At 42.6% G+C, this 25,103-nt stretch overlaps 1 protein-coding gene across 1 annotated transcript in view; it reads right to left on the bottom strand.

Moving 5' to 3' along the window:
• Nucleotides 1-2,713: 2,713 nt before the first annotated feature.
• ACAA2 (acetyl-CoA acyltransferase 2) overlaps nt 2,714-25,103 on the bottom strand; it is a 38,028-nt gene continuing 15,638 nt past the window's right edge. The window contains exons 4-10 of the mRNA XM_080822238.1: nt 23,657-23,773; nt 20,612-20,759; nt 18,467-18,642; nt 17,783-17,912; nt 6,921-6,991; nt 4,608-4,762; nt 2,714-3,111 (exon numbers count right to left, since the gene is read on the bottom strand). Coding sequence (XP_080678364.1) covers nt 3,027-3,111; nt 4,608-4,762; nt 6,921-6,991; nt 17,783-17,912; nt 18,467-18,642; nt 20,612-20,759; nt 23,657-23,773 — 882 coding nt within the window. The 3' untranslated portion in view covers nt 2,714-3,026. The remainder of the gene's footprint in view (nt 3,112-4,607; nt 4,763-6,920; nt 6,992-17,782; nt 17,913-18,466; nt 18,643-20,611; nt 20,760-23,656; nt 23,774-25,103) is intronic.

The following is a 25,103-nucleotide window of genomic DNA, read 5'->3' as shown; positions in this document are numbered from 1 at the left end:
GTGTCCTTGGCCAGAGGGACTTCCAGATTCCTAAACTTGGACCGGCACTCCCAGCAGGTGAAAGAGATTTTTGTCCCCCACCTGCATTCCAAGGTTTCTTTACTGCTAGCTCCTTCTCGTCCTCTATTCCCAGGAGGTGAGGAGGACCCAGAGTGGCCAACTTTGCTGAGAAGCATCTTGGAGATGCTGCCCCGAGAAACGGACCAGGGCAGCACAGACCTGTAGTGCCACCTAGGGGACAAGTGTCCCTGGGCTCGTGGCTGGTGCACACAGACTCCTCATTGCAAGTTAACCCAATTTATAAAACCCAGGATTCACTTGAAGAATAAAAACAGGGGGCGCCTGGGTGGCTCAGTGGGTTAAGCCTCTGCCTTTGGCTCAGGTCATGATCTCAGGGTCCTGGGATCGAGCCCCCACAGCTCTCTGCTCAGCAGGGAGTCTGCTTCCCCCTCTCTCTGCCTGCCTCTGCATACTTGTGATCTCTGTCTATCAAATAAATAAATCTTAAAAAATAAATAAAACCTTTGAAAAATTATTTCAGTTATTTCTCATTTACAAAGGCATGCCTTTTAGAGTACCTTTAAAAATGTATGCTCCCATCCTACATTTTAAGTGATGATTTAGTAAAAAAAAATTTAGTTTTTTTCCATGAAGGTGGGAAGAGATGGCACTTGCTGTGTGGAGTGAGGAGAAACTATGAAAGCACTGGTTCAGTCTTCAGAAAGGCAATGCAGAGATACTTGGTTTTACATATCATTCTCATTCTTCAAGCTTTTCTTTAAGTCATGAAAATGAAAACCAAGGAATGTGTACAGGAGGAAGAATTGTTCCTCCCTTGCTTCGATCCATCCAGGTGGAGGCCACTAATTCTTGATCACGTCCTATTTAAATGCCAGTGACTTACAGATCTGCCCCTCTCCACACGCCAGACTCCTTCCCCCAGGTGCCCGTTCAGCATCTCCGCTGCGATGTCTGAACCCAACTTTCCCACCCCCACGGCTAGGAAGCGCAGGAAGTGCACGCAGGAAGCGCGGGAGTCATCCTTGACTCCTTTCTCTCCCAACCAACAGCCAAGCCAGGAGGAGATCTCCAGTTTCCATCTTCAGAATATAAGCAGAGTCTGGCAGGTTCTCACTGCCCGGTTGCCGCCTCTAGGTCAGAGAACAGGGCTGTTTCTTGGCCTGGATTACGGCAGTGGCATCCTGACTGGTCTCCCTGTTTCCCACGTTGTCCCTCCAGAGTTCAACCAGGCAGACCGAGGCATCCTTCCTGTAAGTCAGGTGACTTGTCTTTCCTTGACTCAAAAGCCTGCAGTGGGTCCGTTTTACTCAGAATAAAAGGCGAAGTCCCTACAGTGGCTTCTCAGGCCCACGTGATATGCACCCAGCTGCTTCTCTGACTCCTCTCCAACCCCTCTCCATCTTGCTCCCTCCGCTCGTCACGCGGGCTCTTTGCACAGCGAGGGCACGCCTGCTTTAGGACCTACTCTTCTCCCAGGTATCTGCATGGCCAATGATCACCTCCTCTAAGTGTTTGTTCAACTGTTAGGACAGTGAGGTGTCTACCCTAACCAACTCCTTTATAATCGTCTAATCCAGCAGTCCGTACTGAAACAGTATTTGCTCAGCTTTCTTAAACTTGAGGTGGTCACTGACATACACTTTAGTTAGTTCAAAGTAGGGCGCCTCTATGTCCCCATTTGCCTAGGATACAGTTCCAGGTGACACTTGTTGCCCCACAGTTATAATAATAACAACAGCATCCCCTTCACTTTCCGGTAATAAATATACCATTTAATGGTATCAAGACTAAGTTCAGTAATTTATTTCCTTGGACATTTATGTCAGAATGAATTCTGAATATCACTTAACAAAGTTAAACTCGTTTTCAAATTAAAAAAAAAAGACAATTCAACTACACCAAAAAATAAACGATTCAACTTAAAAAATGGGAGGAGGACTTAAAATAGACATTTCTTCAACAAAGATGTAGGGATGGTCAATATGCCTGGGAAGAGATGCTTGACATCACAGATTGTTAAGGAAACACAACTCTGAACCACAGGGAGGTGCCCCGCACCCCCACCAGGATGGCTATTCTAAAAAATGGAAAAGAGCAGGTATCTGTGCAGGATGTGGAGAAACTGGAACCCCTTGTGCAAGGCTGGTGAGAGGGTAAAAGGGTGCAGGTAAAAGGGAGAAACTGTTTGTCAAGTCCTAGAAATGATTCCACTTTTGGGAACACGCCCAGAAGAACGGAGAGCAGGGCCATGAAGAGACACTCATCACAAAAGCAACGCAAGTGTCCACGGGTGCATGGAAGGACAGACAAACATGGTCTATACATACAATGGAATGTTCTTAGAAAAGGCGGCAGTGCTGACACGTGATAGGACGTGATGCTGGGTGAGATAACCCAGGCACAAAAGGACAGCTCCTGCAGGATTCCCTTCCTGTGAGGGGCCCAGAGTAATCTAAAAGCAGCAGAAAGAATGGTGCTTGCTGGGGTGGCGGTGGGGAGCAGGGGAGTCTGTATTGAATGGGGCAGAATTTCAGCTCTGCAAGACGAAGCAAGTCCAGAGGCTACCGGCGGTTGCACAACAGTGGGAATGTATTTGATGCCACTTAAAAATAGTTAAGATGGTAAATTCTATGGTATGTGTATTTTTCCTCAATTAAGAGATTTTTAAAAATCCAAGAAAGACATTAAAGGATCAGCAGAAGTTAAAGCAGTATTTATTCCATTTTCTTGCAATCGTATTATCTAAGGCATTTGTGGTAATTATATGGCAAGAGAATACAATTTCTTTTAAGGCCTCTGTAGCTGGACTTTTGTGCAGAAATATATATTTTGTATGCATTTGAGAGAACTTATTTTATTCATGAGAAATACATCTTTGCCTCATTATCCCTTAATCACACTTGCAGTAGAGGGCACGTCTCATTTCGTAGCTGCTCCGAAGATCCCCTGCTTTGCTGTGGCCCGGCCCAGACAGTACGAGGGGGCCTCGCTGTGTCCCCTGCCCCTCAGGCCATGCTCTCAATGATAACGGCAATGCCTTGGCCACCGCCGATGCAAGCTGACCCAACAGCGTATTTCCCGCCCCGACGCCTAGAAGAGAAAGCAGTGGCTGAAATCTACTCAAATAAAAAACAGAACCAATTAGAAAATTAAAGAACTAGAATTAACAATGACCACATCTGCATTATTCATCCTCATTCAGCTCAGTGTCTCAATCCTTTCTCCAGTCCTCAATATTGATCTATAGTCACAAGGTAAGGAATTCAGGAAACAGTATTTTTATTAAAAGAAGGTGCTAACAGAAAAGAGAGAAGCTGAAACAGATCTAGAAGCTGAGGTGTGCTTTGAGAAAGGAGTGGGGCCAGGAGGTCACGGAAATGAAAAGGAAGCTGAAGAAGGGGCCGGCCTCTTTGATTTTTATATAGTCCAGATTTTCATGGCACAGGAGAGGAAGGGAAATCAGTGAAGTGTGCCCATGTGAACAGGTAGATAATTTAGAAGCATTTCTTGTCCCTTCCATAAAAATTAGATTTCTCTAGACCACGATCTATTCTCGCTCAATCCTACAGAAACCACCTAGGAACTTTCTGGTGCACATTACTCATTTCGACTCTGTGAATTATTAAATGAGAGGCGCCTGGGTGGCTCAGTCAGTTAAGTGATCATGACCTTCAGCTCAGGTCATGATCCCAGGGTCCTGGGATTGAGCTCCCAGCTCAGTGGGGAGTCTGCTTCTCTCTCTCCCTATGACTGCCACCCCCCTACTTGTGCACTAATAAATAAATTCTTTTTTTTTTTTTAAAGATTTTATTTATTTATTTAACAGACAGAGATCACAAGTAGGCAGAGAGGCAGGCAGACAGAGAAGGGGAAGCAGGCTCCCCGCCGAGCAGAGAGCCCGATGCGGGGCTTGATCCCAGGACCCTGGGATCATGACCTGAGCTGAAGGCAGAGGCTTTAACCCACTGAGCCACCCAGGCGCCCTCTAATAAATAAATTCTTAAAAAAATAAAAAATAAAATGAAATGAAACAAATCCCATTTACCTTAACCTAGCAGGAGCCAGTGATTCTTTTTTTTTTTTTTGGCCTGACGTATTTCGTTTTTTTTTTTTTGCTTCATCCTAACAGAGCAAAATGGTCCAAACTACACAGTACCAGAAGGAGGAGCTCTTGTATTAAAACTGAGAAGTATCAGACCCGCAGAAGGGCTCTTCTGGAACCCTGGCACTGGTGAAGGAAACACTTAGCTCAGACCCAAACCAGCAGTTTGCTCCAGTTTCTTAAATGACAGCATCTAGCTCAGAATCCTCCCAATATTCTGTTTGTTCTCCTAAAGAACCATATCTCACTCTTGTAATTGGCAAGGAAGCATGTGCATCCCCAAGTGTAGAGCTCTAACAAGTCAGCGGGGCCATCCACACTGTCAGCTGCAAAGGGTGCCGCCATGTAACATGTTCCTGGTGAGCAGCAGTACAGGGGGATAGGAGGACGAATGAAAAATGCTGGACTGTTCTGAGGAAATCCAAATCCACGCATTTTTAACCAAAGATGGCAAATATGAAATGTAACAACTTCCAGCAAATACCTTAATTCGTGAACCAGGTGTGCCATAATTCTTGATCCAGATCCTCCCAGGGGATGACCCAGAGCGATGGCTCCACCATTCACATTGGTCTTACTTGGGTCAAGATCCAAACTCTTCTCGACTGCTAAGTACTGAGGAGCAAAAGCTTCATTCACCTAAAAATAATCAAAACACAGATAAAAATGCTCGCTCATAAGTTGATTTTTAACTGAGAATGTCCAGTCCTACTGATGACTAATTTTGCTCTTTTTTTTTTCCTATTTCAACTACCTTTTATCTTCAACCACTCTTTGTAAAGATAATCAGGTTTGAAAATGGGTGTAATTTACTAACCGATACTTCAAGTCAACTGCATCCCTTGGAGAAAAACCCTCAGCGATGTTGTAAAAGGATACCTAGTAGAGGCAGTGGGAGATGGCCCACAGGTTCCGGAGCCAGAGGGATGGCTCAAATCTTGGCTGTATGCATGTTCTTTAAGCTCTCGACACTCAAGGTTCCTTCAACAGTAAAATGTAACTATAGTACATCCTAGGAGTTACTGTCAAGGTTAAATGGAATCATGGGTATTAAGTGTCTGCTGTATTACCTGACACATACCAACCACTCAGTAGATGGTTTCTCCTATTATTTTTATTACTACCCAGTACTACTAGCCATTCTTCTAAGAATAAACTGACACACAACCAAGGATAAACCTTCAGAGCCAGATACATAGAGGAACTGTTACCATGTTGAAATCTGGCAGATCTGAGAGTATCATATTGTATTTACTCAGCAAGGTTGGCTATGAGAATTACCTTCCTTCAGGTTCATAGCACTATAGTTTTATATGATCTTAGAAAATTTTATGGGTAAAAAACTGATATTAAGAAAGATAACTTGTACAGAGTCGAAATCAAAATCTAGCCTTTGTTCTTTTCTACTGTATTTTGTGCTTTTCCAAGATGGTGTTTTGTTTGTCCTTAGGTCCTGCATTATTTTTCCATTTTATATGGTCATGTTTAAGGTGATACTAAGGGAAGTGGAATATGAACTAGCAAAACTAGGTTTCTGAGCCAAGGTAAAACTACCATGATCATCAAAAGTCCCAAAGACAATCCTATCAAGGTACTGAGAGCGATGTCCTTGAGCACATACACATCTATAAATGATTATGATAGCTTCGCAGAACGGACATATTTAAACAGAGTTTCAAGTGTGAAATTTAGAGTCAGAAATCCAGGAATATTATTTGCTAATATAAGTATGATAATTAAGCAGCCCACTTGAGGCTTTAAGAATGGAAGAAGAGATTTAAGGATAAGCTGTTTGTCTAAAACCCTGGTTTCCTGGATGAGAGATGATCACACCTATGCTGAGTGACAAGCCCCTTCTTTACCAATTTAGAGAGATTTCCTTTGTTATATTAGTTATTTCCCAATGTCAAGCAGCAAAGATGTTTAATTACCTAAAATTTTCAAATAGTCCCCAAATGTAAAATGTATATAATCCAGCTTTATTTTCTTTTCCACTCTTCCTTTTAATTGTGCTAAATGCTTAAGATGTCTTTGCTCTAAACGAACATTAAAAAAAAAAAAATCAGGGGCCCCTGAGTGGCTCAGTGGGTTAAGCCTCTGCCTTTAGCTCAGGTCATGATCTCAGGGTCCTAGGATCGAGCCTCGGATCTGGCTCTCTGCTCAGCATGGAGCCTGCCTTCCCCTCTGCCTACTTATGATCTCTGCCTGTCAAATAAATAAATAAACTCTTTAAAAAAAATCACCATACTTATAATAAAATTAAGTTTTCTATGCCAAAAATGATCACACCCCAAATCTAGCCACAACTATGGTGTAAAAGACAAAGGTAAGTCTGGGGGAGGGAGAGTTTTAATTTGGTGAGAGGGCATGAAACCAAGAAACTTCTAGATTTGGCACCAGATATTAGTTTTTCTATCATGCCAATTCTTTTGCTTATATATTTTTTCATTTTAATGCATCAAAGGTCAAAGTTATTCTCACCCACCTTATACAATATTCACTTCAACAAGCACACTGGTAGTCTAAAATGAAATATTCTTGTAAGGTCCTAAGACGTTTCCAGGAATTCATATCTTAGAAGGAGCAATCAGGCTACTTTAATTATTTGAATATACATATTTTAATCAGGTAGAGAAAAGTACCCATCCAAAGCACGTAACGGAAGTAATACCTGGACACATGTCATCTGGAAAAGCTAATAGCACGGAAACAAAAAAAGCTATAAAATACCAAATTAAAGCCATTCATGCTATACATGTTAGTAGCTTATTCATGTAAAATAGTCTTAAACACTTACCTCTACCAAATCCATGTCCTTAAGACTCCGTCCTGTTTTCTTCAGTGCCCCGCTGATAGCAGGGACAGGACCTACATAAGAACAAAATCAGTTCCATCTTACGTGGCAGTTATTACTAGCCACAAATCTTACCACCTTGACAGCACATCATGCAATGATGGGACCATAAAGAACCAGAAAACAGAACCAAAGTGAAAAGCTGGTTGTGCAAAAGTGCAAATGAGAGGCTCACATGGAAACTTCTGCCAGAAACGGCTTTAAGAGCTCAGACAGGGGTACCTGGGTGGCTCAGTTGGTTAAGTGTCTGCCTTCGGCTCAGGTCATGATCCCAGGGTCCTGCGATCAAGCCCTGCACTGGGTTCCCTGCTCGGCAGAGAGCCTTCTTCTCTCTTTCCCTCTGCCTGCCACTCTGCTTACTTGTGCTCTCTCTCTATCTCTCTGTCAAAGAAATAAATAATTTAAAAAAAAAAAAAAAGTTCAGACAGCCAAAAGAGTCCTTTTGGGGTTCTGCAGTCATTGATAGATCATGCCTCCTACCAAAGGTCAAGGCAGACTGAGTGCTCTCCTGGGACACAAGTAATATGCATTCCCAGTAGAGAATGACTGTGGCCACTCTGAATTTTCGGGTCCATCAGGACAGAAGGCAAGAAACGGCAGCTGTATCTCCATGTGGGCACAGCAAGACAGGAAACCACAAGGCACTTCAGGGAAAAGATACCTGAAGCAAAGAAGCATTTGTACTGCCAGTGGTAGGCAGAGATTTTTTTTTTAAATTAATTTATTTATTTTAATAAACATATAATGTATTTTTATCCCCAGGGGTACAGGTCTGTGAATCGCCAGGTTTACACATTTCGTAGCACTCATCATAGCACATACCCTCCCCAATGTCCATATCCCCACCACCCTCTCCCGTCCCCCCTCCCCCCAGCAAACCTCAGTCTGTTTTTTGAGATTGAGTCTTTCGTGGTTTGTCTCCCTCCCAATCCCATCTTCTTTCATTTTTTCTTTTCCTACCTCCCCCCAACCCCCCACATTGCATCTCCACTTCCTCATATCAAAGAAATCATATGATAGTTGTCTTTCTCCGATTGACTTATTTCGCTAAGCATAATACCCTCTAGTTCCATCCACATCGTTGCAAATGGCAAGATTTCATTTCTTTTGATGGCTGCATAGTATTCCATTGTGTATATATACCACTTCTTCTTTATCCATTCATCTGTTGATGGACATCTAGGTTCTTTCCACAGTTTGGCTATTGTGGACATTGCTGCTATAAACATTCGGGTGCACATGCCCCTTCAGAGCACCATGTTTGTATCTATAGGATATATACCCAGTAGTGCAATCGCTGGGTCATAGGGTAGCTCTATTTTCAGTTTTTTGAGGAACCTCCACACTGTTTTCCAGAGTGGTTGCACCAGCTTGCATTCCCACCAACAGTGTAGGAGGGTTCCCCTTTCTCCGCATCCTCGCCAGCATCTGTCATTTCTTGACTTGTTAATTTGAGCCATTCTGACTGGTGTGAGGTGGTATCTCATTGTGGTTTTGATTTGTATTTCCCTGATGCTGAGTGATGTGGAGCATTTTTTCATGTGTCTGTTGGCCATCTGGATTTCTTCTTTGCAGAAATGTCTGTTCATGTCCTCTGCCCATTTCTTGATTGGACTATTTGTTCTTTGGGTGTTGAGTTTGCTAAGCTCTTTATAGATTTTGGATACTAGCCCTTTATCTGATATGTGGTTTGCAAATATCTTCTCCCATTCTGTCAGTTGTCTTTTGGTTTTGTTAACTGTTTCCTTTGCTGTGCAAAAGCTTTTGATCTTGATGAAATCCCAATAGTTCATTTTTGCCCTTGCTTCTGTTGCCTTTGGCGATGTTCCTAGGAAGAAGTTGCTCCAGTTGAGGTCAAAGAGGTTGCTGCCTGCGTTCTCCTCAAGGATTTTGATGGATTCCTTTCTCACATTGAGGTCCTTCATCCATTTTGAGTCTATTTTCATGTGTAGTGTAAGGAAATAGTCCAATTTTATTTTTCTGCTTGTGGCTGTCCAATTTTCCCAGCACCATTTGTTGAAGAGGCTGTCTTTTTTCCATTGGACATTCCTTCCTGCTTTGTCGAAGATTAGTTGACCATAGAGTTGAGGGCCTATTTCTGGGCTCTCTGTTCTGTTCCATTGATCTATATGTCTGTTTTTGTGCCAGTACCATACTGTCTTGATGATGACAGCTTTGTAATAGAGCTTGAAGTCTGGAATTGTGATGCCACCGACTTTGGCTTTCTTTTTCAATATTCCTTTGGCTATTCGAGGTCTTTTCTGTTTCCATATAAATTTTAGGATTATTTGTTCTATTTCTTTGAAAAAAATGGATGGGATTTTGATAGGGATTGCATTAAATGCATAGATTGCTTTAGGTAGAATAGATATTTTCACAATATTTGTTCTTCCAATCCATAAGCATGGAACATTTTTCCATTTCTTTGTGTCTTCCTCAATTTCTTTCATGAGTACTTTATAGTTTTCTGAGTATAGATTCTTTGCCTCTTTGGTTAGATTTATTCCTAGGTATCTTATGGTTTTGGGTGCGATTGTAAATGGGACTGACTCCTCAATTTCTCTTTCTTCTGTCTTGTTGTTAGTGTAAAGAAATGCAACTGATTTCTGTGCATTGACTTTATATCCTGACACTTTATTGAATTCCTGTACAAGTTCTAGCAGTTTTGGAGTGGAGCCTTTTGGGTTTTCTACATATAGTATCATATCATCTGCAAAGAGTGATAGTCTGACTTCTTCTTTGCCAATTTGGATGTCTTTAATTTCTTTTTGTTGTCTGATTGCTGAGGCTAGGACTTCTAGTACTATGTTGAACAGCAGTGGTGATAACGGACATCCTTGCAGTGTTCCTGACCTTAGTGGAAAAGCTTTCAGTTTTTCTCCATTGAGAATGATATTTGTAGTCGGTTTTTTCATAGATGGCTTTGATAATATTGAGGTATGTGCCCTCTATCCCTACACTTTGAAGAGTTTTAATCAGGAAGGGATGCTGCACTTTGTCAAATGCTTTTTCAGCATCTATTGAGAGTATCATATGGTTCTTATTCTTTCTTTTATTAATATATTGTATCACATTGATGGATTTGCAGATGTTGAACCAACCTTGCAGCCCTGGAATAAATCCCACTTGGTCGTGGCGAATAATCCTTTTAATGTACTGTTGGATCCTATTGGCCAGTATTTTGGTGAGAATTTTTGCATCTGTGTTCATCAAGGATATTGGTCTGTAATTCTCTTTTCTGATGGGATTCTTGTCTGGTTTTGGGATCAAGGTGATGCTGGCCTCATAAAATGAGTTTGGAAGTTTTCCTTCCATTTCTATTTTTTGGAACAGTTTCAGGAGAACAGGAATTAATTCTTCTTTAAAATGTTTGGTAGAATTCCCCTGGGAAGCCGTCTGGTCTTGGACTTTTGTTTGTTTGGAGATTTTTGATGACTGTTTCAATCTCCTTAGTGGTTATGGGTCTGTTCAGGCTTTCTATTTCTTCCTGGTTCAGTTGTGGTAGTTTATATGTCTCTAGAAATGTATCCAATTCTTCCAGATTGTCGAATTTGTTGGCGTAGAGTTGCTCATAGTATGTTCTTATAATTGTTTGTATTTCTTTGGTGCTGGTTGTAATCTCTCCTCTTTCATTCATGATTTTATTTATTTGCGTCCTTTCTCTTTTCTTTTTGATAAGTCTGGCCAGGGGTTTGTCAATCTTATTAATTCTTTCAAAGAACCAGCTCCTAGTTTCGTTGATTTGTTCTATTGTTTTTTTAGTTTCTATTTCATTGATTTCTGCTCTGATCTTTATGATTTCTCTTCTCCTGCTGGGCTTAGGCTTTCTTTGTTGTTCTTTCTCCAGCTCCTTTAGGTGTAGGGTTAGGTTGTGTATTTGAGACCTTTCTTGTTTCTTGAGAAAGGCTTGTACCGCTATATATTTTCCTCTCAGGACTGCCTTTGTTGTGTCCCACAGATTTTGAACCGTTGTGTTTTCATTATCATTTGTTTCCATGAATTTTTTCAATTCTTCTTTAATTTCCTGGTTGACCCATTCTTTTTTTAGAAGGATGCTGTTTAGTCTCCATGTATTTGCGTTCTTTCCAAATTTCCTCTTGTGATTGAGTTCTAGCTTCAGAGCATTGTGGTCTGTAAATACGCAGGGAATGATCCCAATCTTTTGATAACGGTTGAGACCTGATTTATGACCCAGGATGTGGTCTATTCTGGAGAATGTTCCATGTGCACTAGAGAAGAATGTATATTCAGTTGCTTTGGGATGGAATGTTCTGAATATATCTGTGATGTCCATCTGGTCCAGTGTGTCATTGAAGACCTTTATTTCGTTGATCTTTTGCTTAGATGATCTGTCCATTTCAGTGAGGGGAGTGTTAAAGTCCCCTGCTATTATTGTATTACTGTCGATGTATTTCTTTGATTTTGTTATTAATTGATTTATATAGTTGGCTGTTCCCATGTTAGGGGCATAGATATTTAAGATTGTTAGGTCTTCTTGTTGGGCACACCCTTTGAGTATGATATAGTGTCCTTCCTCATCTCTTATTATAGTCTTTGGCTTAAAATCTAATTGATCTGATCTAAGGATTGCCACCCCAGTTTTCTTCTGATGTCCATTAGCATGGTACATTGTTTTCCACCCCCTCACTTTAAATCTGGAGGTGTCTTCGGGTCTAAAATGAGTTTCTTGTAGGCAGCATATTGATGGGTTTTGTTTTTTTATCCATTCTGATACCCTGTGTCTTTTGATTGAGGCATTTAGCGCATTAACATTCAGGGTAACTATTGAGAGAGATGAATTTAGTGCCATTGTATTGCCTGTAAGGTGACTGTTACTGTATATTGTCTCTGTTTCTTTCTGATCTGCTACTTTTAGGGTCTCTCTTTGCTTAGAGGACTTCTTTCAATATTTCCTGTAGAACTGGTTTGGTGTTTGCAAATTCTTTCAGCTTTTGTTTGTCCTGGAAGCTCTTTATCTCTCCTTCTATTTTCAATGATAGCCTAGCCGGATATAGTATTCTTGGCTGCATGTTTTTCTCGTTTAGTGCTCTGAATATATCATGCCAGTTCTTTCTGGCCTGCCAGGTCTCTGTGGATAGGTCCGCTGCCAATCTAATGTTTTTACCCTTGTATGTTACAGACTTCTTTTCCCGGGCTGCTTTCAGGATTTTCTCTTTGTCGCTAAGACTTGTAAATTTTACTATCAGGTGACGAGGTGTGGACCTATTTTTATTGATTTTGAGGGGCGTTCTTAGCACCTCCTGGATTTTGATGTTTGTTCCCTTTGCCATATTAGGGAAATTCTCTCCAATAATTCTCTCCAATATACCTTCTGCTCCCCTCTCTCTTTCTTCTTCTTCTGGAATCCCAATTATTCTAACGTTGTGTCATCTTATGATGTCGCTTATCTCTCAGATTCTCTCCTCGTGGTCCAGTATTTGTTTGTCTCTCTTTTGCTCAGCTTCTTTATTCTCTGTCATTTGGTCTTCTATGTCACTAATTCTTTCTTCTGCCTCATTTATCCTAGCAATAAGAGCTTCCATTTTTGATTGCACGTCATTAATAGCTTTTTTTATTTCAACTTGGTTAGATTTTAGTTCTTTCATTTCTCCAGAAAGGGCTTTTATCTCTCCAGAGAGGGTTTCTCTAATATCTTCTATGCCTTTTTCGAGCTCGGCTAGAACCTTGAGAATCGTCATTCTGAACTCTAGATCTGTCATATTACCAATGTCCATATTGATTAGGTCCCCAGCCTTCGGTACTGCCTCTTATTCTTTATTTTGTGGTGAGTTTTTCCGCCTTGTCATTTTGTCCAGATAAGATTTGCTTTCTCCTCCTCTGGAATTCCGCTGTTCTCTTTGGTGAGTGAAGTTGGTCTTGGCTGGGTTTCTTGTTGATCTTCTGGGGGAGGGGCCTGTTGTAGTGATTCTCAAGTGTCTCTGCCGCAGGCGGAATTGCACCGCCCTTGCCAGGGGCCGGGCTAAGTAATCCGCTTGGGTTTGCTTTCGGGAGCTTTTGTTCCCTGAGTGCTTTCCGTAGAGTTCCGGAGGACGGGAATGAAGATGGCAGCCTCCCAATCTCCAGCCCGGAGGAGCCCAGAGCTTGGGGTTCCGCTCTTCAGTGCGCCCTCAGAGAAAAGTGCCCAACCGCCCCTGCCTCCCTGGCCTCTGGTTGCACCTGGAGGAAAGCAGTCAATTGCTGGCACTTGGAGAAAAGCGCCCGGTCGCTTCCGTCTCCGTGGCCTCCGGCCGTGCTCCGAGCCCACCCAGCCTGCGACTGGCTCAAGGTAACCCCGGGCTGAGAGCTCACTCCTCGGCTTCGTCGCTGTAGCCGGCTTCCCCGCTCTAATACCTGTGAGCTCTGCGGCACTCAGACATCCCCGGTCCTTCTGTGACCCCGCGGGACCTGGGGTTACACTGACCCTGCATGGGCTTCCCCCCGGTTTAGCCTCTGGAGCGATGTCCCTCCGTGGAGCAGACTTTAAAAAGTCCCGATTTTGTGCTCCGTCGCTCCGCCGCTTGCTGGAAGCCGGCCCCTCCCCCCGCGGTCAGTCTTCACGTCGCTTTGGATTCACTTCTCCGCAGGTCCTACCTTTCAGAAAGTGATCGATTTTCTGTTTCTAGAATTGTTGCTCTTCTTCTCTTCAATTTCCCGTTGGGTTTGTAGGTGTTTGCAATGGTTAGATAAGCTATCTAGCTGATCTCCTGCTACCCGATGTCGTCTCAGCCTGCTACTTCTCCGCCATCTTCACTCCTCCCGGTAGGCAGAGATTTTAAACAAAACCAAACGCCCATGGCAGAAACGCAAATCTACCTAGTAAGACTTCTAAAACTTTAGCTCACAGATTACTGATGATCACCAATGACAGTTTAATGCTGCTCAAGATTTTCAAGTTATACTGATATGTTGTCCTAAAAGGTAAAAAAGCTGGCTGAAGAAGATTATCTACTTCCCTATTCTCAGAGAATGGAATGGCCATGTCTAAAAAAATTTGTGTGTTATGTTCTATTGCGTTTAAGTAGTCAGATATTCTGCAACAAGTGTCATACATATGCCTAAAGTAACATGGGAAATCAGTCCTCACAAGAAAAGCATGATGCAATCTAAACACAGTGTACTTTGTTTTGTCACCTAGTTAAAATGTTCTTTGGACAGTCGTCTGCTTACAGGTGAAGGGCATCCGGTTAGTGCTTTTCAATCTGGCTACCGATTTAACATAAAACCTAGTTCTAGATTCTCTTTGAATGTCTAAGGCACAAAAATAGGAGAGTCAATAGCAGAGCAGCAGTTAGCTAGCATGGCCAGGGGATAAAGTACTCTACAGGGGTCAGAGACACACGGAACCAAAAGCTGAGGGTCTAACTCTGCTCTACACACCTCCTTGTCTTCATCTCCACAGTAAGCGTGACTCAGTGCATTCTTATTAACTCAGAATCATTACAGTCAATTGTTAAAATACGCGGGGCCACAGCCTGAGTTTTAAAGGACTGTTCCCATAACACTGTTATGGGACTTCACTGGGACCCAGAAAGTTATAATAATCTTGTTGGGAAAAGGAGACCTCGTTTCTAGTCCTACCACTAATAGCTATGTGACCCTGAGCACCTCTTTTGGACTGTATGCTTCTCATCACAAGTGCTCTGAACTGGTTTTTAACCTTCTTTTTAACTACCAGAATCCTCTCTACAAATTAAGCCCAATAAAAGATAAAACCAGGGGTGCCTGGGTGGCTCAGTGGGTTAAAGCCTCTGCCTTTGGCTCAGGCCATGATCCCAGAGTCCTAGGATCGAGCCCCGCATCGGGCTCTCTGTTCGGCGGGGAGCCTGCCTCCCCCTCTCTCTGTGCCTGCCTCTCTGCCTACTTGTGATTTCTGTCTGTCAAATAAATAGGTAGGACCTTTTAAAAAAAAAAAAGGATAAAACCAGAGCTGCTATAGCTCCAGATGTTCAAGGCTTCCCTCACCACTGCCACCACTGGGGAGTTCCAGGGAGCACTGACTGTCTTTCCGTATGTGTCCTTCCAGGGAGCCACTGAGAGTCCCAAGGCCCCGCTTTCCTCCCTTTTCTGGGTCAGCAGCTTCTCTTGCAAGGCTAAGGATTGCTTGATGTTGGATAACTACATAACCGAGGGCACTATTCTTAGAAACTGGAGTGATGAATCAATCCCTACCACTCAAAAACCACTCTCCCTTGTTTATTCATTTGGGGCACTCCGTGTAGTCACCTTGTTTAATCCCACACAACAACCGACAGACAGCTGTCTAGAGAAGGGACATCTGACACTGGGGCATTTGGCATTTATGGCTCTGCTCAAGCCCTGAGGGAAAAAAGCAATCCTTGCACATTGGTATTCACTGTACTACAAGGGCCAGCATCCAGACCCTGGAACAGAAGAAAGGAAAACTACATTTTCTTCTTCCTTTTTTTTTAGATTAATATCTATCTAACAGAGACACAGTGAGAGGAACACAAGCAGGAGGGGTGGGAGAGGGAGAAGCAGGCTTCCCCCTGAGCAGGGAGCCGGATGTGGGGCTTGATCCCAGGACCCTGGGATCATGACCTGAGCCGAAGGCAGACGCTTAACGACTGAGCCACACAGACACCCTGGAAAACTACATTTTCTTCGCTATGTTAATGTATCAGAACCTATTCAGTGAGACTAAATTGAAAAGGAACTATAAAATAACTTGATTGGTCATCAAGACCATCCAGGTACACTTAAACCCCATATACCCCAGGCTCCACCCTGGAACTACTGAAACATAATCTTTTGGGGTGGGGTTATGGGTAGATTTTGATGATCATTTGGGGTCTGGGAAACCACCGTTCTAGACATTGAAGTGATAAATACCATACTTTTTAAAGCTACTTCCCATCTCTAAAACAAAAGCAGTGTTTTGGTGAAAGCAAGGAGCTAAAAGCTAATTAAGCTTTTAAGCCTGAGATACAGAAAAAACTGACTTTTAACAGATGGTCACATAGCTTATGGTTTTAGTTAAAGTAATATGAAACACAGTGAAAGTGACAAAATATGGACAGATATGGTTGGGTATTTACTATGTCCTCAGTGAGCACAAACGCTATTACTTGAGAAGAACTTTGAGGGACAGACCGAAGGATCTCTGAGAACACAGGTCATCAACAGGTCATTCCCCTTCTACCCTGGATCCTACTTCAAAATCCAATTTAGTTGGAAAAGGCCTAACTATGCTCAAAGAAAAACCTCTGGACCCATCGAGAATCTGAATCTAGCCCCAGAGTAGCCTTTTCTTTGGGGTATGAGGGTAAAGACAGGATAGGACAAAGCCTCCAGCACTAGTATTTTTTAAGTGAGGCGCCTCATCAATTCTGTTTCCTGGAGAATGATGACAGACATTACTAAAATTCAGCACATCTGAGGTTCCTAGGAGCACATCCAGCAAAAAGCTGTTTCTTTTCCTAATTCATATCTTTCAACCCAAAAAGAACATACAGTTGGCCCTTGAACAGCACAAGTTTGAACAGAGCAGGTCCACTTACGTGCAGATGTGGTCAATACAGTACAGTACGATGAATGTATTTGCTTACAGTTTTCTTTTTCTTTCTTTTTTTTTTTTTGAAGATTTTATTTATTTATTTGACAGAGAGAGATCACAAGTAGGCAGAGAGGCAGGCAGAGAGAGAGGAAGGGAAGGTACCCTGCTTAGCAGAGAGCCCGATGCGGGGCTCGATCCCAGGACCCTGGGATCATGACCTGAGCTGAAGGAGGGTTTTAAACCCACTGAGCCACCCAGGCACCCCTGTTTACAGTTTTCTTAAGAACATTTCCTTTCCTGGGGCACCTGGGTGGCTCAGTGGGTTAAAGCCTCTGCCTGCGGCTCCGGTCATGATCCCAGGGTCCTGGGATCGAGCCCCACATCGGGCTCTCTGCTTGGCCGGGAGCCTGCTTCCCTTCCTCTCTCTCTGCCTGTCTCTCTGCCTACTTGTGATCTCTGTCTGTCAAATAAATAAATAAAATTTAAAAAAAAAAATTTCCTTTCCTCTAGTTTACCGTGAGAATACAGTGCATACTCCATGTAACATACAAAGTGTGTGTTAAAAGCTTATGTTACGGGTCAGGCTTCTGGGCAACAGGAGGCTCTTAGTGGTTAAGTTTCATGGGAAGCAACAGTTGTACTTGGACCCCGGCTGCGTGACAGTTGGCACCCCTCGTCCCTACATTGTTCAAGGGTCAACTATACACACTTGTAGGGAGTTCTCCTGCTCATCTCTGCCAAACTGAGATCCACCGGAATCCTTCATTTTCCTATTAAGCAGCAGCTGAGCCAGGTGGGCGTGACTCTGACTTCCAGGACAACACAGTGGGAAGAGCACTTGAATTAGAGAGGCCCGGTTCCCATCCTGGCTCCATCACTTACCCGTCTGGAACTTGACAAGATAACCTCCCTAAGCCTCCATTTTCTCCCTCACAAAGGGGTTGTGGGAAGAGGAAATGAGACACACCAGCAGCCGCATGCAGGACACCCAGCATTCAGCCATCTCTGTTTGGCCCCAGGATGTCTCCTTGCCTACTGTCTCCTGTGGTCAGCACCTTGTAATTCTTCTGTTATATGCTGGGAGCCAGTCTTAAATACAGACAGTGAGACGTGATTACTGCCCACGAGCAGTCTTGGTTTTCCTACTGGGCCCGGCACAGGTTTTCTAGATTTGTTTAAATGACTGATGACCAATCTCCTTTTCCCCACAAGTGACCTTGATCTGGCTACTGTTTCAGGTATCTGAATGCCAAAGATGACTTCTCTCCAGAAACACACGCTACAAACTTACCAATACCCATGATGGAGGGATCACATCCAGACACGAAATAGCCCACAATTCTTGCCAGTGGCGTGAAGTTATGTTTTTTAACAGCATCTTCACTAGCTATGATAACAGCTCCAGCACCATCGGATACCCCCTTGGAAACAAAAACAGGAACACTGACTATAAGGCAGAAGGACCCAGTTAATCAAGGTTTGAACTAATGCGGTAGCGTTAGGATTGTGGTACTACATAAGAAACAGCATCACAATCTGGGCTATGACAAGGGCTCGCAGTGCTCCAGGAACTGTTTTAGGCACAGAATCCAACCTCACCAAGGGAAAACAGGAAACAATGTCCAGGAAAAGATTATGTCCAGATGTGGGGAGACGTAAGAAATCTGTTGAGTTGTATGCATCAGAAAACCAACAAACCAACCAATGAACCCCGGAAAACTGGAATAATAACCAAGCAGATTTCCTTCTAGAGTCTTTGTAGTATTTTGAAAAGACTAAGAAACTGGAAGAGTATTGTATGCGAGTTAAAATATTTTGTTTGAGACTATGAAATCCCCAATTAACCGAATATGAACACTGCCAGTTGAAGGTAAACAGCTAAAGACTAGCACGAGAAGTCTCCAAAAGACCCCACAGGACTACTTTGCACTGAACATGGCAGCAAGAGTCCAAGGTGAGCTGTGGCATCACCTACCGAGGCGTTCCCCGCAGTCACGGTTCCCTCCTTCTTGAATACTGGGGGGAGTTTAGTTAACTGCTCCAGGGTCGTCTGGGGCCGAGCGTGCTCGTCTACCTGCATTGTCTGTTTCCCCTTCTTCGTCTTCACCTCAATGGGTGCCATCTCATTATTAAAGTAGCCAGCATCGTTAGCTGAAATAGGAGAAAGACCATTGTGGGAATGGGAGAAAAAGAAGATACAAGAAACAAAATCAAACACATCTTTCAATTTCGGCTCTACCCTTTCCTCACAGCCTACTTCAACATAAGCCTTTGTTACAGGTACAACTTACGCTGCCTCTCGAAGGACTTAATACACTGCCATCAATCTATGCAAACGCGTTCTGCATCTTTTTAAAATTGTAATTTTGATCTTTTTTACTGTAATTTTTTTTTACAAGGTGTCACTAGACTATTAGCAGTCCTTGTCTGTTAGCTACAGAACAGAATAGCACTAAGTAAACTTAATGTCTCATTTAAACTTCTCTGGGTGAGGTAAGAAGTAAATTTAAGTTACCAGGTCGTACAACAATGTGCTGTGCACTTAAAAAAATTTGTTGAGGGGGTAGAGTTTATTTTAAGTGTCTTTACCACAGTAAGAAAAAAGAAACTGTCTCCAAAAGAAGTTACTGATCTAGGTTACCAAGTAATCTATGACTGAAATTTAATGACAAGCAACCCGAGGAAATCTGACGAGCGATTACCGACACAGTTGTGAGTGAAACAGCTGACCTGCTTCCACCTCCATCGACTACAATGGACGACAGTAATCTACAGCTTCCAGAAACAGAACACGCCAGGAGTGAGACCATCTTCCTTCTGATAGCCCTTTACGAGGGCAGGCTACACACTTCCCTTATTTGGTTTTCACAACTCTTAGGGAAAAGGGGGAGGCAAATCTTCTTTATCTCAATTGTACAGACGCCCAGTGAAAAAATGACTTGGTAGAGGTTGGTTAACTTGTATGCGGCAAAGGTAGAAACAGAGCTCATGACTCCTGGCCTCTGGACCAGCATGCTCCCACTTTAATGTGTAAGAAAAGCACAGAGAATGAGCTGGCGGGCATCGGCTCCATCCCACTTCTCCCTCTGAAATGCTAAGACGGACTTCAGTCTCACTACTCCGAGTATTTAACACCCCTGAAGAAGAGTTGCTGCTCATTTATAATAGTTTAGCTTAAAAAATCTTTTTCAAGAGACTAACAAATGTCTTCAACTCACCATACCATCATGTTGCCCACTTTGGACTGGTCTGACAGTAGTGAGAAGTGTTACACCAAGGGCACCAGAGCTCTGGCCGCAGAGTCTGAGTCTTCGAGTCAGCGCGCAATGATTCTCAATTAGGAATGGGAGGAGGAAGGCACACAACGGGTCCTTTCCAAACATACCATCCCTTCCTCGTGAACAGGGTATGCCTCACAGAGGAGAACACCCTCTCTGTCCCAGCAGCCCCCGGAAGCCATCGTCTCTCACAGAGTATCAAAGCCCTTGCAGCAGAGTGTTCTCCATGTTCTACTGACATCAGAACCACTGAGGACAAAATTCAAGTGGCCAGATAAGGTCAATTAGCAATGCCACTTTTTAGGTAGCATTACTATATTTCAAAAGAGAAACTCCTGGTTAATTTTGCAATCATTCATCACTCGATGATGATCTACTTATCTAAACACAAAGGAATGATGAAAAAGTGATTTTCAAAAGGTACAATTTTAAACAAATATTATTATATGACCATTATAATCCGAAAATGACCAAACTCTTCTCTATTTTTTTAAACCCAGGTATAACTGACATACAACGTTATTTTAGTTTCAGGTATACAGCCTAACCATTCGGTATTTGTGTATACAGGACTGCACAATGATCACTGCTCTAAGTCTAGTTAACATCTGTCTCCATACATAGCAGCACCAATTTTTTTTTCTTGTGATGAGAACCTTGAAGATCTACTCTACTAGCAACTTCACACATGCGCTCTACAGAGTTATTAACTACGGTCACCATGCTGTACGTTACATCCCCGGGACTTACTTAATTTTATAACTTTTGACTCCCTCTGCCCATTTCACCCACCCCCCTCCAAGTTTTCTTCTGTTGACACTTCTAACATGCATCTCACTGACCAGCTTTCCACCTCTGCTGGGACTGCAGGGCGTACTTGTCACAGTCTTCTCTGCTTATGTTATGTTTTGCAGCAAGATTCTCTGCGGTGATCCCCATGGGGAGTCGGATGTGCTCATCTGTTAATCCTGACCACAAAGCATCTTCCAGCTATTGAAAGACACGAATAGTAAGGTGATTTGTTAAAGTGTATCTTTTGAAAGTAATATGCTGTAATATCTTTACATTTAATTAATTGTCCCAATAAATGAAGGTTAAATTATATTTTCTGATAGCATTTACTATTACTATTATTCATCTTTGGTTCTGGGACATTTTAAAAAACACGCAATGCCATAATCAAATGCACGCATCCTCACTGTTCGGGGAGGGGACACAGATCATCCTACAATCAAAACGAAACCGCCGGGGCACCTGGGTGGCTCAGTTGGCTAAGTGTCTGCCTTTGGCTCAGGTCATGATCCTGGAGTCCAGGGATCGAGCCCCACGCCAGGCTCCCTGTTCAGCAGGGAGTCTGCCTCTCCCTCTCTCACCCTCCCTCTGTATACTCTCTCACAAATAAATAAATAAATAAAATCTTAAAAAAGAAAGAAGGGGCACCTGGGTGGCTCAGTGGGTTAAAGCCTCTGCCTTTGGCTCAGGTCATGATCCCAGGGTCCTGGGATCGAACCCCGAATCAGGCTCTCTGCTTAGCAGGGAGCCTGCTTCCTCCTCCCTCTCCGCCTGCTTCTCTGCCTATTTGTGATCTCTGTCTGTCAAATAAATAAATAAAATCTTTAGGAAAAAAAAAAAAGAAAGAAAACCTCAAGGCTACATTTGTAAGAAACCTAACACGGGGTCCTCATGCGATGTTTCCCTGTAGCCATCTTTGTGACCCACGATTCTGAGCTCTGCAGGAGTATGCCTGAACTCCTTCAGTGACAGGAACTGCTGGTTCTGTCAGCTACTGGGAGGTGGAAAACCCACACAGGTTCCTTGAGGAACAGAAAAGTTACTTACTCCTCCTCCTGGATACAGTGGGTCAGTCTCTGATAAGGGTGCCCCCTTGTGTCTTCTCCACGGCCCCTCATCATCTTCGAGTCACTGACCTGTCTTTCCAAAGGTTTTCTTAATACTTGGTGTCTACAATACTATTTCATATTTTCTAGGTCTTATTCTTTCCAACTTTCAAAAAGACCAGGGGACGAACTAGGTGAAGTGTGAACCAATCACTGCTGTTGGAAAATGCTAACAACAGAGAATGTCATTAGCCCTTTCCCATGGGAGGGACAGCACACTAGTGCCCTCTGTCAGTACTGTCATTCCCGTGCCCGAGCTCTCAAAGATGCGAAGATATTTGCAAATGACAGTACAGATAAAAGGTTGATATCCAGGATCTATAAAGAACTCCTCAAACTCAACACACACAAAACAGATAATCATATTAAAAAATGGGCAGAAGATATGAACAGACACTTCTCCAATGAAGACATACAAATGGCTACCAGACACATGAAAAAATGTTCATCATCACTAGCCATCAGGGAGATTCAAATCAAAACCACATTGAGATACCACCTTACACCAGTTAGAATGGCCAAAATTAGCAAGACAGGAAACAACGTGTGTTGGAGAGGATGTGGAGAAAGGGGAACCCTCTTACACTGTTGGTGGGAATGCAAACTGGTGCAGCCACTTTGGAGAACAGTGTGGAGATTCCTCAGGAAATTAAAAATAGATCTTCCCTATGACCCTGCAATTGCACTGCTGGGTATTTACCCCAAAGATACAGATGTAGTGAAAAGAAGGGCCATCTGTACCCCAATGTTTATAGCAGCAATGGCCACGGTCGCCAAACTGTGGAAAGAACCAAGATGCCCTTCAACGGATGAATGGATAAGGAAGATGTGGTCCATATACACTATGGAGTATTATGCCTCCATCAGAAAGGACGAATACCCAACTTTTGTAGCAACATGGACAGGACTGGAAGAGATTATGCTGAGTGAAATAAGTCAAACAGAGAAAGTCAAGTATCATATGGTTTCACTTATTGGTGGAGCATAACAAATAATATAGAGGACAAGGGTAGATGGAGAGGAGAAGGGAGTTGAGGGAAATTGGAAGGGGAGGTGAACCATGAGAGACTATGGACTCTGAAAAACAACCTGAGGGTTTTGAAGGGGCAGGGTGGGAGGGTGGGGGAACCAGGTGGTGGGTATTAGGGAGGGCACAGATTGCATGGAGCACTGGGTGTGGTGAAAAAACAATGAATACTGTTACGCTGAAAATAAATAAAAAATTTAAAAAAAAAATGCGAAGATCATTTTTTGTCTGATTGACTCAGGACAATATCATCTCTATTCAAAGAGAATCTTTAAAAAAAAAATTTAAAGAGCAAAATAAAAAAAAAATCAATAAAATAAAGGGAAGGTTTTCTGTGAAGAAGATACCTATTCAATGGAGACTGCTCCAGGAAGAAAACTTCCATAAATCATGGTAAAGATTTAATTACTGGGTTTACCATTTATTCAGTAGAGAAATTAATTACTTCAACCTCTGCCTATCTTTTTGATCTACCTCCTCCTTTCCTCTGCCTTCCCAGTGTATTAATTCCATGAACAGAGGCATGGTGAGATGAAGTCTATGTGGATTTTTTAAATGCAGGTTAAGATGTCAAACTAAAAACCAGACTGGGGTTTTGAAATAGTTTACAAATTTCAAGTCATTTTTGTATTCTGTTAATTCCCTATTAACGAAACTGGTTTCAAAATTTGTTTTCCCTCTCCCAAAATGGTGTTATTAAAATTACTAGCATAGGGGCGCTTGGGTGGCTCAGTCGTTAAGCAGCTGCCTTTGGCTCAGGTCATAATCCCAGGGTCTTGGGATCGAGTCCTGCATCGGACTCCATGCTTAGCGGGAAGCCTGCTTCTCCCTCTCCCACTCCCACTCCCTGCTTGTGTTCCCTCTCTTACTGTCTCTCTGTCAAGTAAATAAATAAAATTTTAAAAATATATATTAGCATAAATGCATGACAAATAATTTTTAAACATTTGAATGGTTCCAACCTTGAGATCTGATCCAAACTTGGTTCCAAAGCGTACGTTCCTGACACAGTAGGGAGACTGGCTCATGCTTTCAGTTCCTCCACATAAGACAACTTCGGCCTCTTTAACACAAATTTCCTATTTGAAAACGAATGCGCAGCAATAACAAAAAAACTTTTATTGTGACAGAGGTTTGTATTAAGCAGTAAACTAACAGTAAATGTAATGATTTACAGTCTCAAAAGGAAATACTTGTCAAGTCATGGCAAAGCACATGCCACAGCGCCCATCCCCAAGACACAAGGGGAGAAAAACCTAACAGACTTCAATTGTGTGTGCGCAAGTGACAAATTCTACCTATGTTCTGGCAAGGAATGATAATTCTTACCCTCGAAATAAATCTTGAAAATCAGCAGAGATATTAATGCCTGGCATAATATACAGATTATCAGCTGAGGATAAAGAATAAATCCTTTAAAAAGGCGGAAGTAGAATTTATCCCATTAATGCAGGAGTTAAATGCAAGTAACAGACCACACACAAGAACTGAGTTAACTGAGGAGGATCAGAAAAAGAAACCCATTTCTTCCTTCTAACACTTCCCACTATTTGCATTTCTCAGAAAAGAAGCAAGGAACAAGCCTCCAAAGCCAGTGTTCACAGTGACTGCTAGGAGAATCAGGACCACTGTTTCAGATACATTGTTACAGAAATAAATTAAGATGAAAATTATTCATCACAATATGTCCATGTCCTTCATTCTGTAAAAAAATGAAAATCTGGACGAATAAAATTGGATTTCACTGTATCCCTTTTCCCTATGCTCACAGATCAAATGTTTTTGTCCGAGTACCCATCCCTTAAAAAGGAATGCATTTCTTACCATCCCCTAAACCCTCCAACTTTCTTCCTAGTCTTATAGTCTTTATTCTGTGTTTCACAGACCTGAGTTCAAGTTCTGTCTCTGTAACTTAGTCACCTTACTCATCAGTTTCCTTGCCTGCTAAATGGGAATAGTGATAGTTCCTGTCTTACCGGATGGTTGTGAAGACTAAGTGAGATACTGAATGTAAATCTAGCATAGATCAGGCACACAGGAAGCACTTGATAAAAGTGAGAGTCATGATTAGCTTTAAAAAAAAAACTGTGATAAAATATACCTAACTTCAAATTTACCATTGTAACCAATTTTAAGTGTACTGTTCAATAAGTGCATTCACAGTGTTGTCTGACCAACCACCACCACTCATCTCCAGACACCTTTTCGGCTCTGCAGGCTGAACTCAGTACCCGTTAAACATGAACTCCTCCTTTTTTCCTTCCCCAGCCCCAGCAACCACCATCCTCCTTTCTGTCTCTATGAATCTGACTACTCATATGAAGGAGATCATACAGTATTTGTCCTTTTGTGGCTCATTTATTCCATTTAGCATGTCTTCAAAGATCCGTGAACAGCTTTTAAGAAACT

Source organism: Martes martes (genome assembly GCF_963455335.1).
Source record: "Martes martes genome assembly, chromosome: 13".
NCBI lineage: Eukaryota > Metazoa > Chordata > Mammalia > Carnivora > Mustelidae > Martes > Martes martes.
The sequence above is the reverse complement of the archived record's forward strand: the minus strand, read 5'-3'. Positions and strand labels throughout refer to the sequence as shown.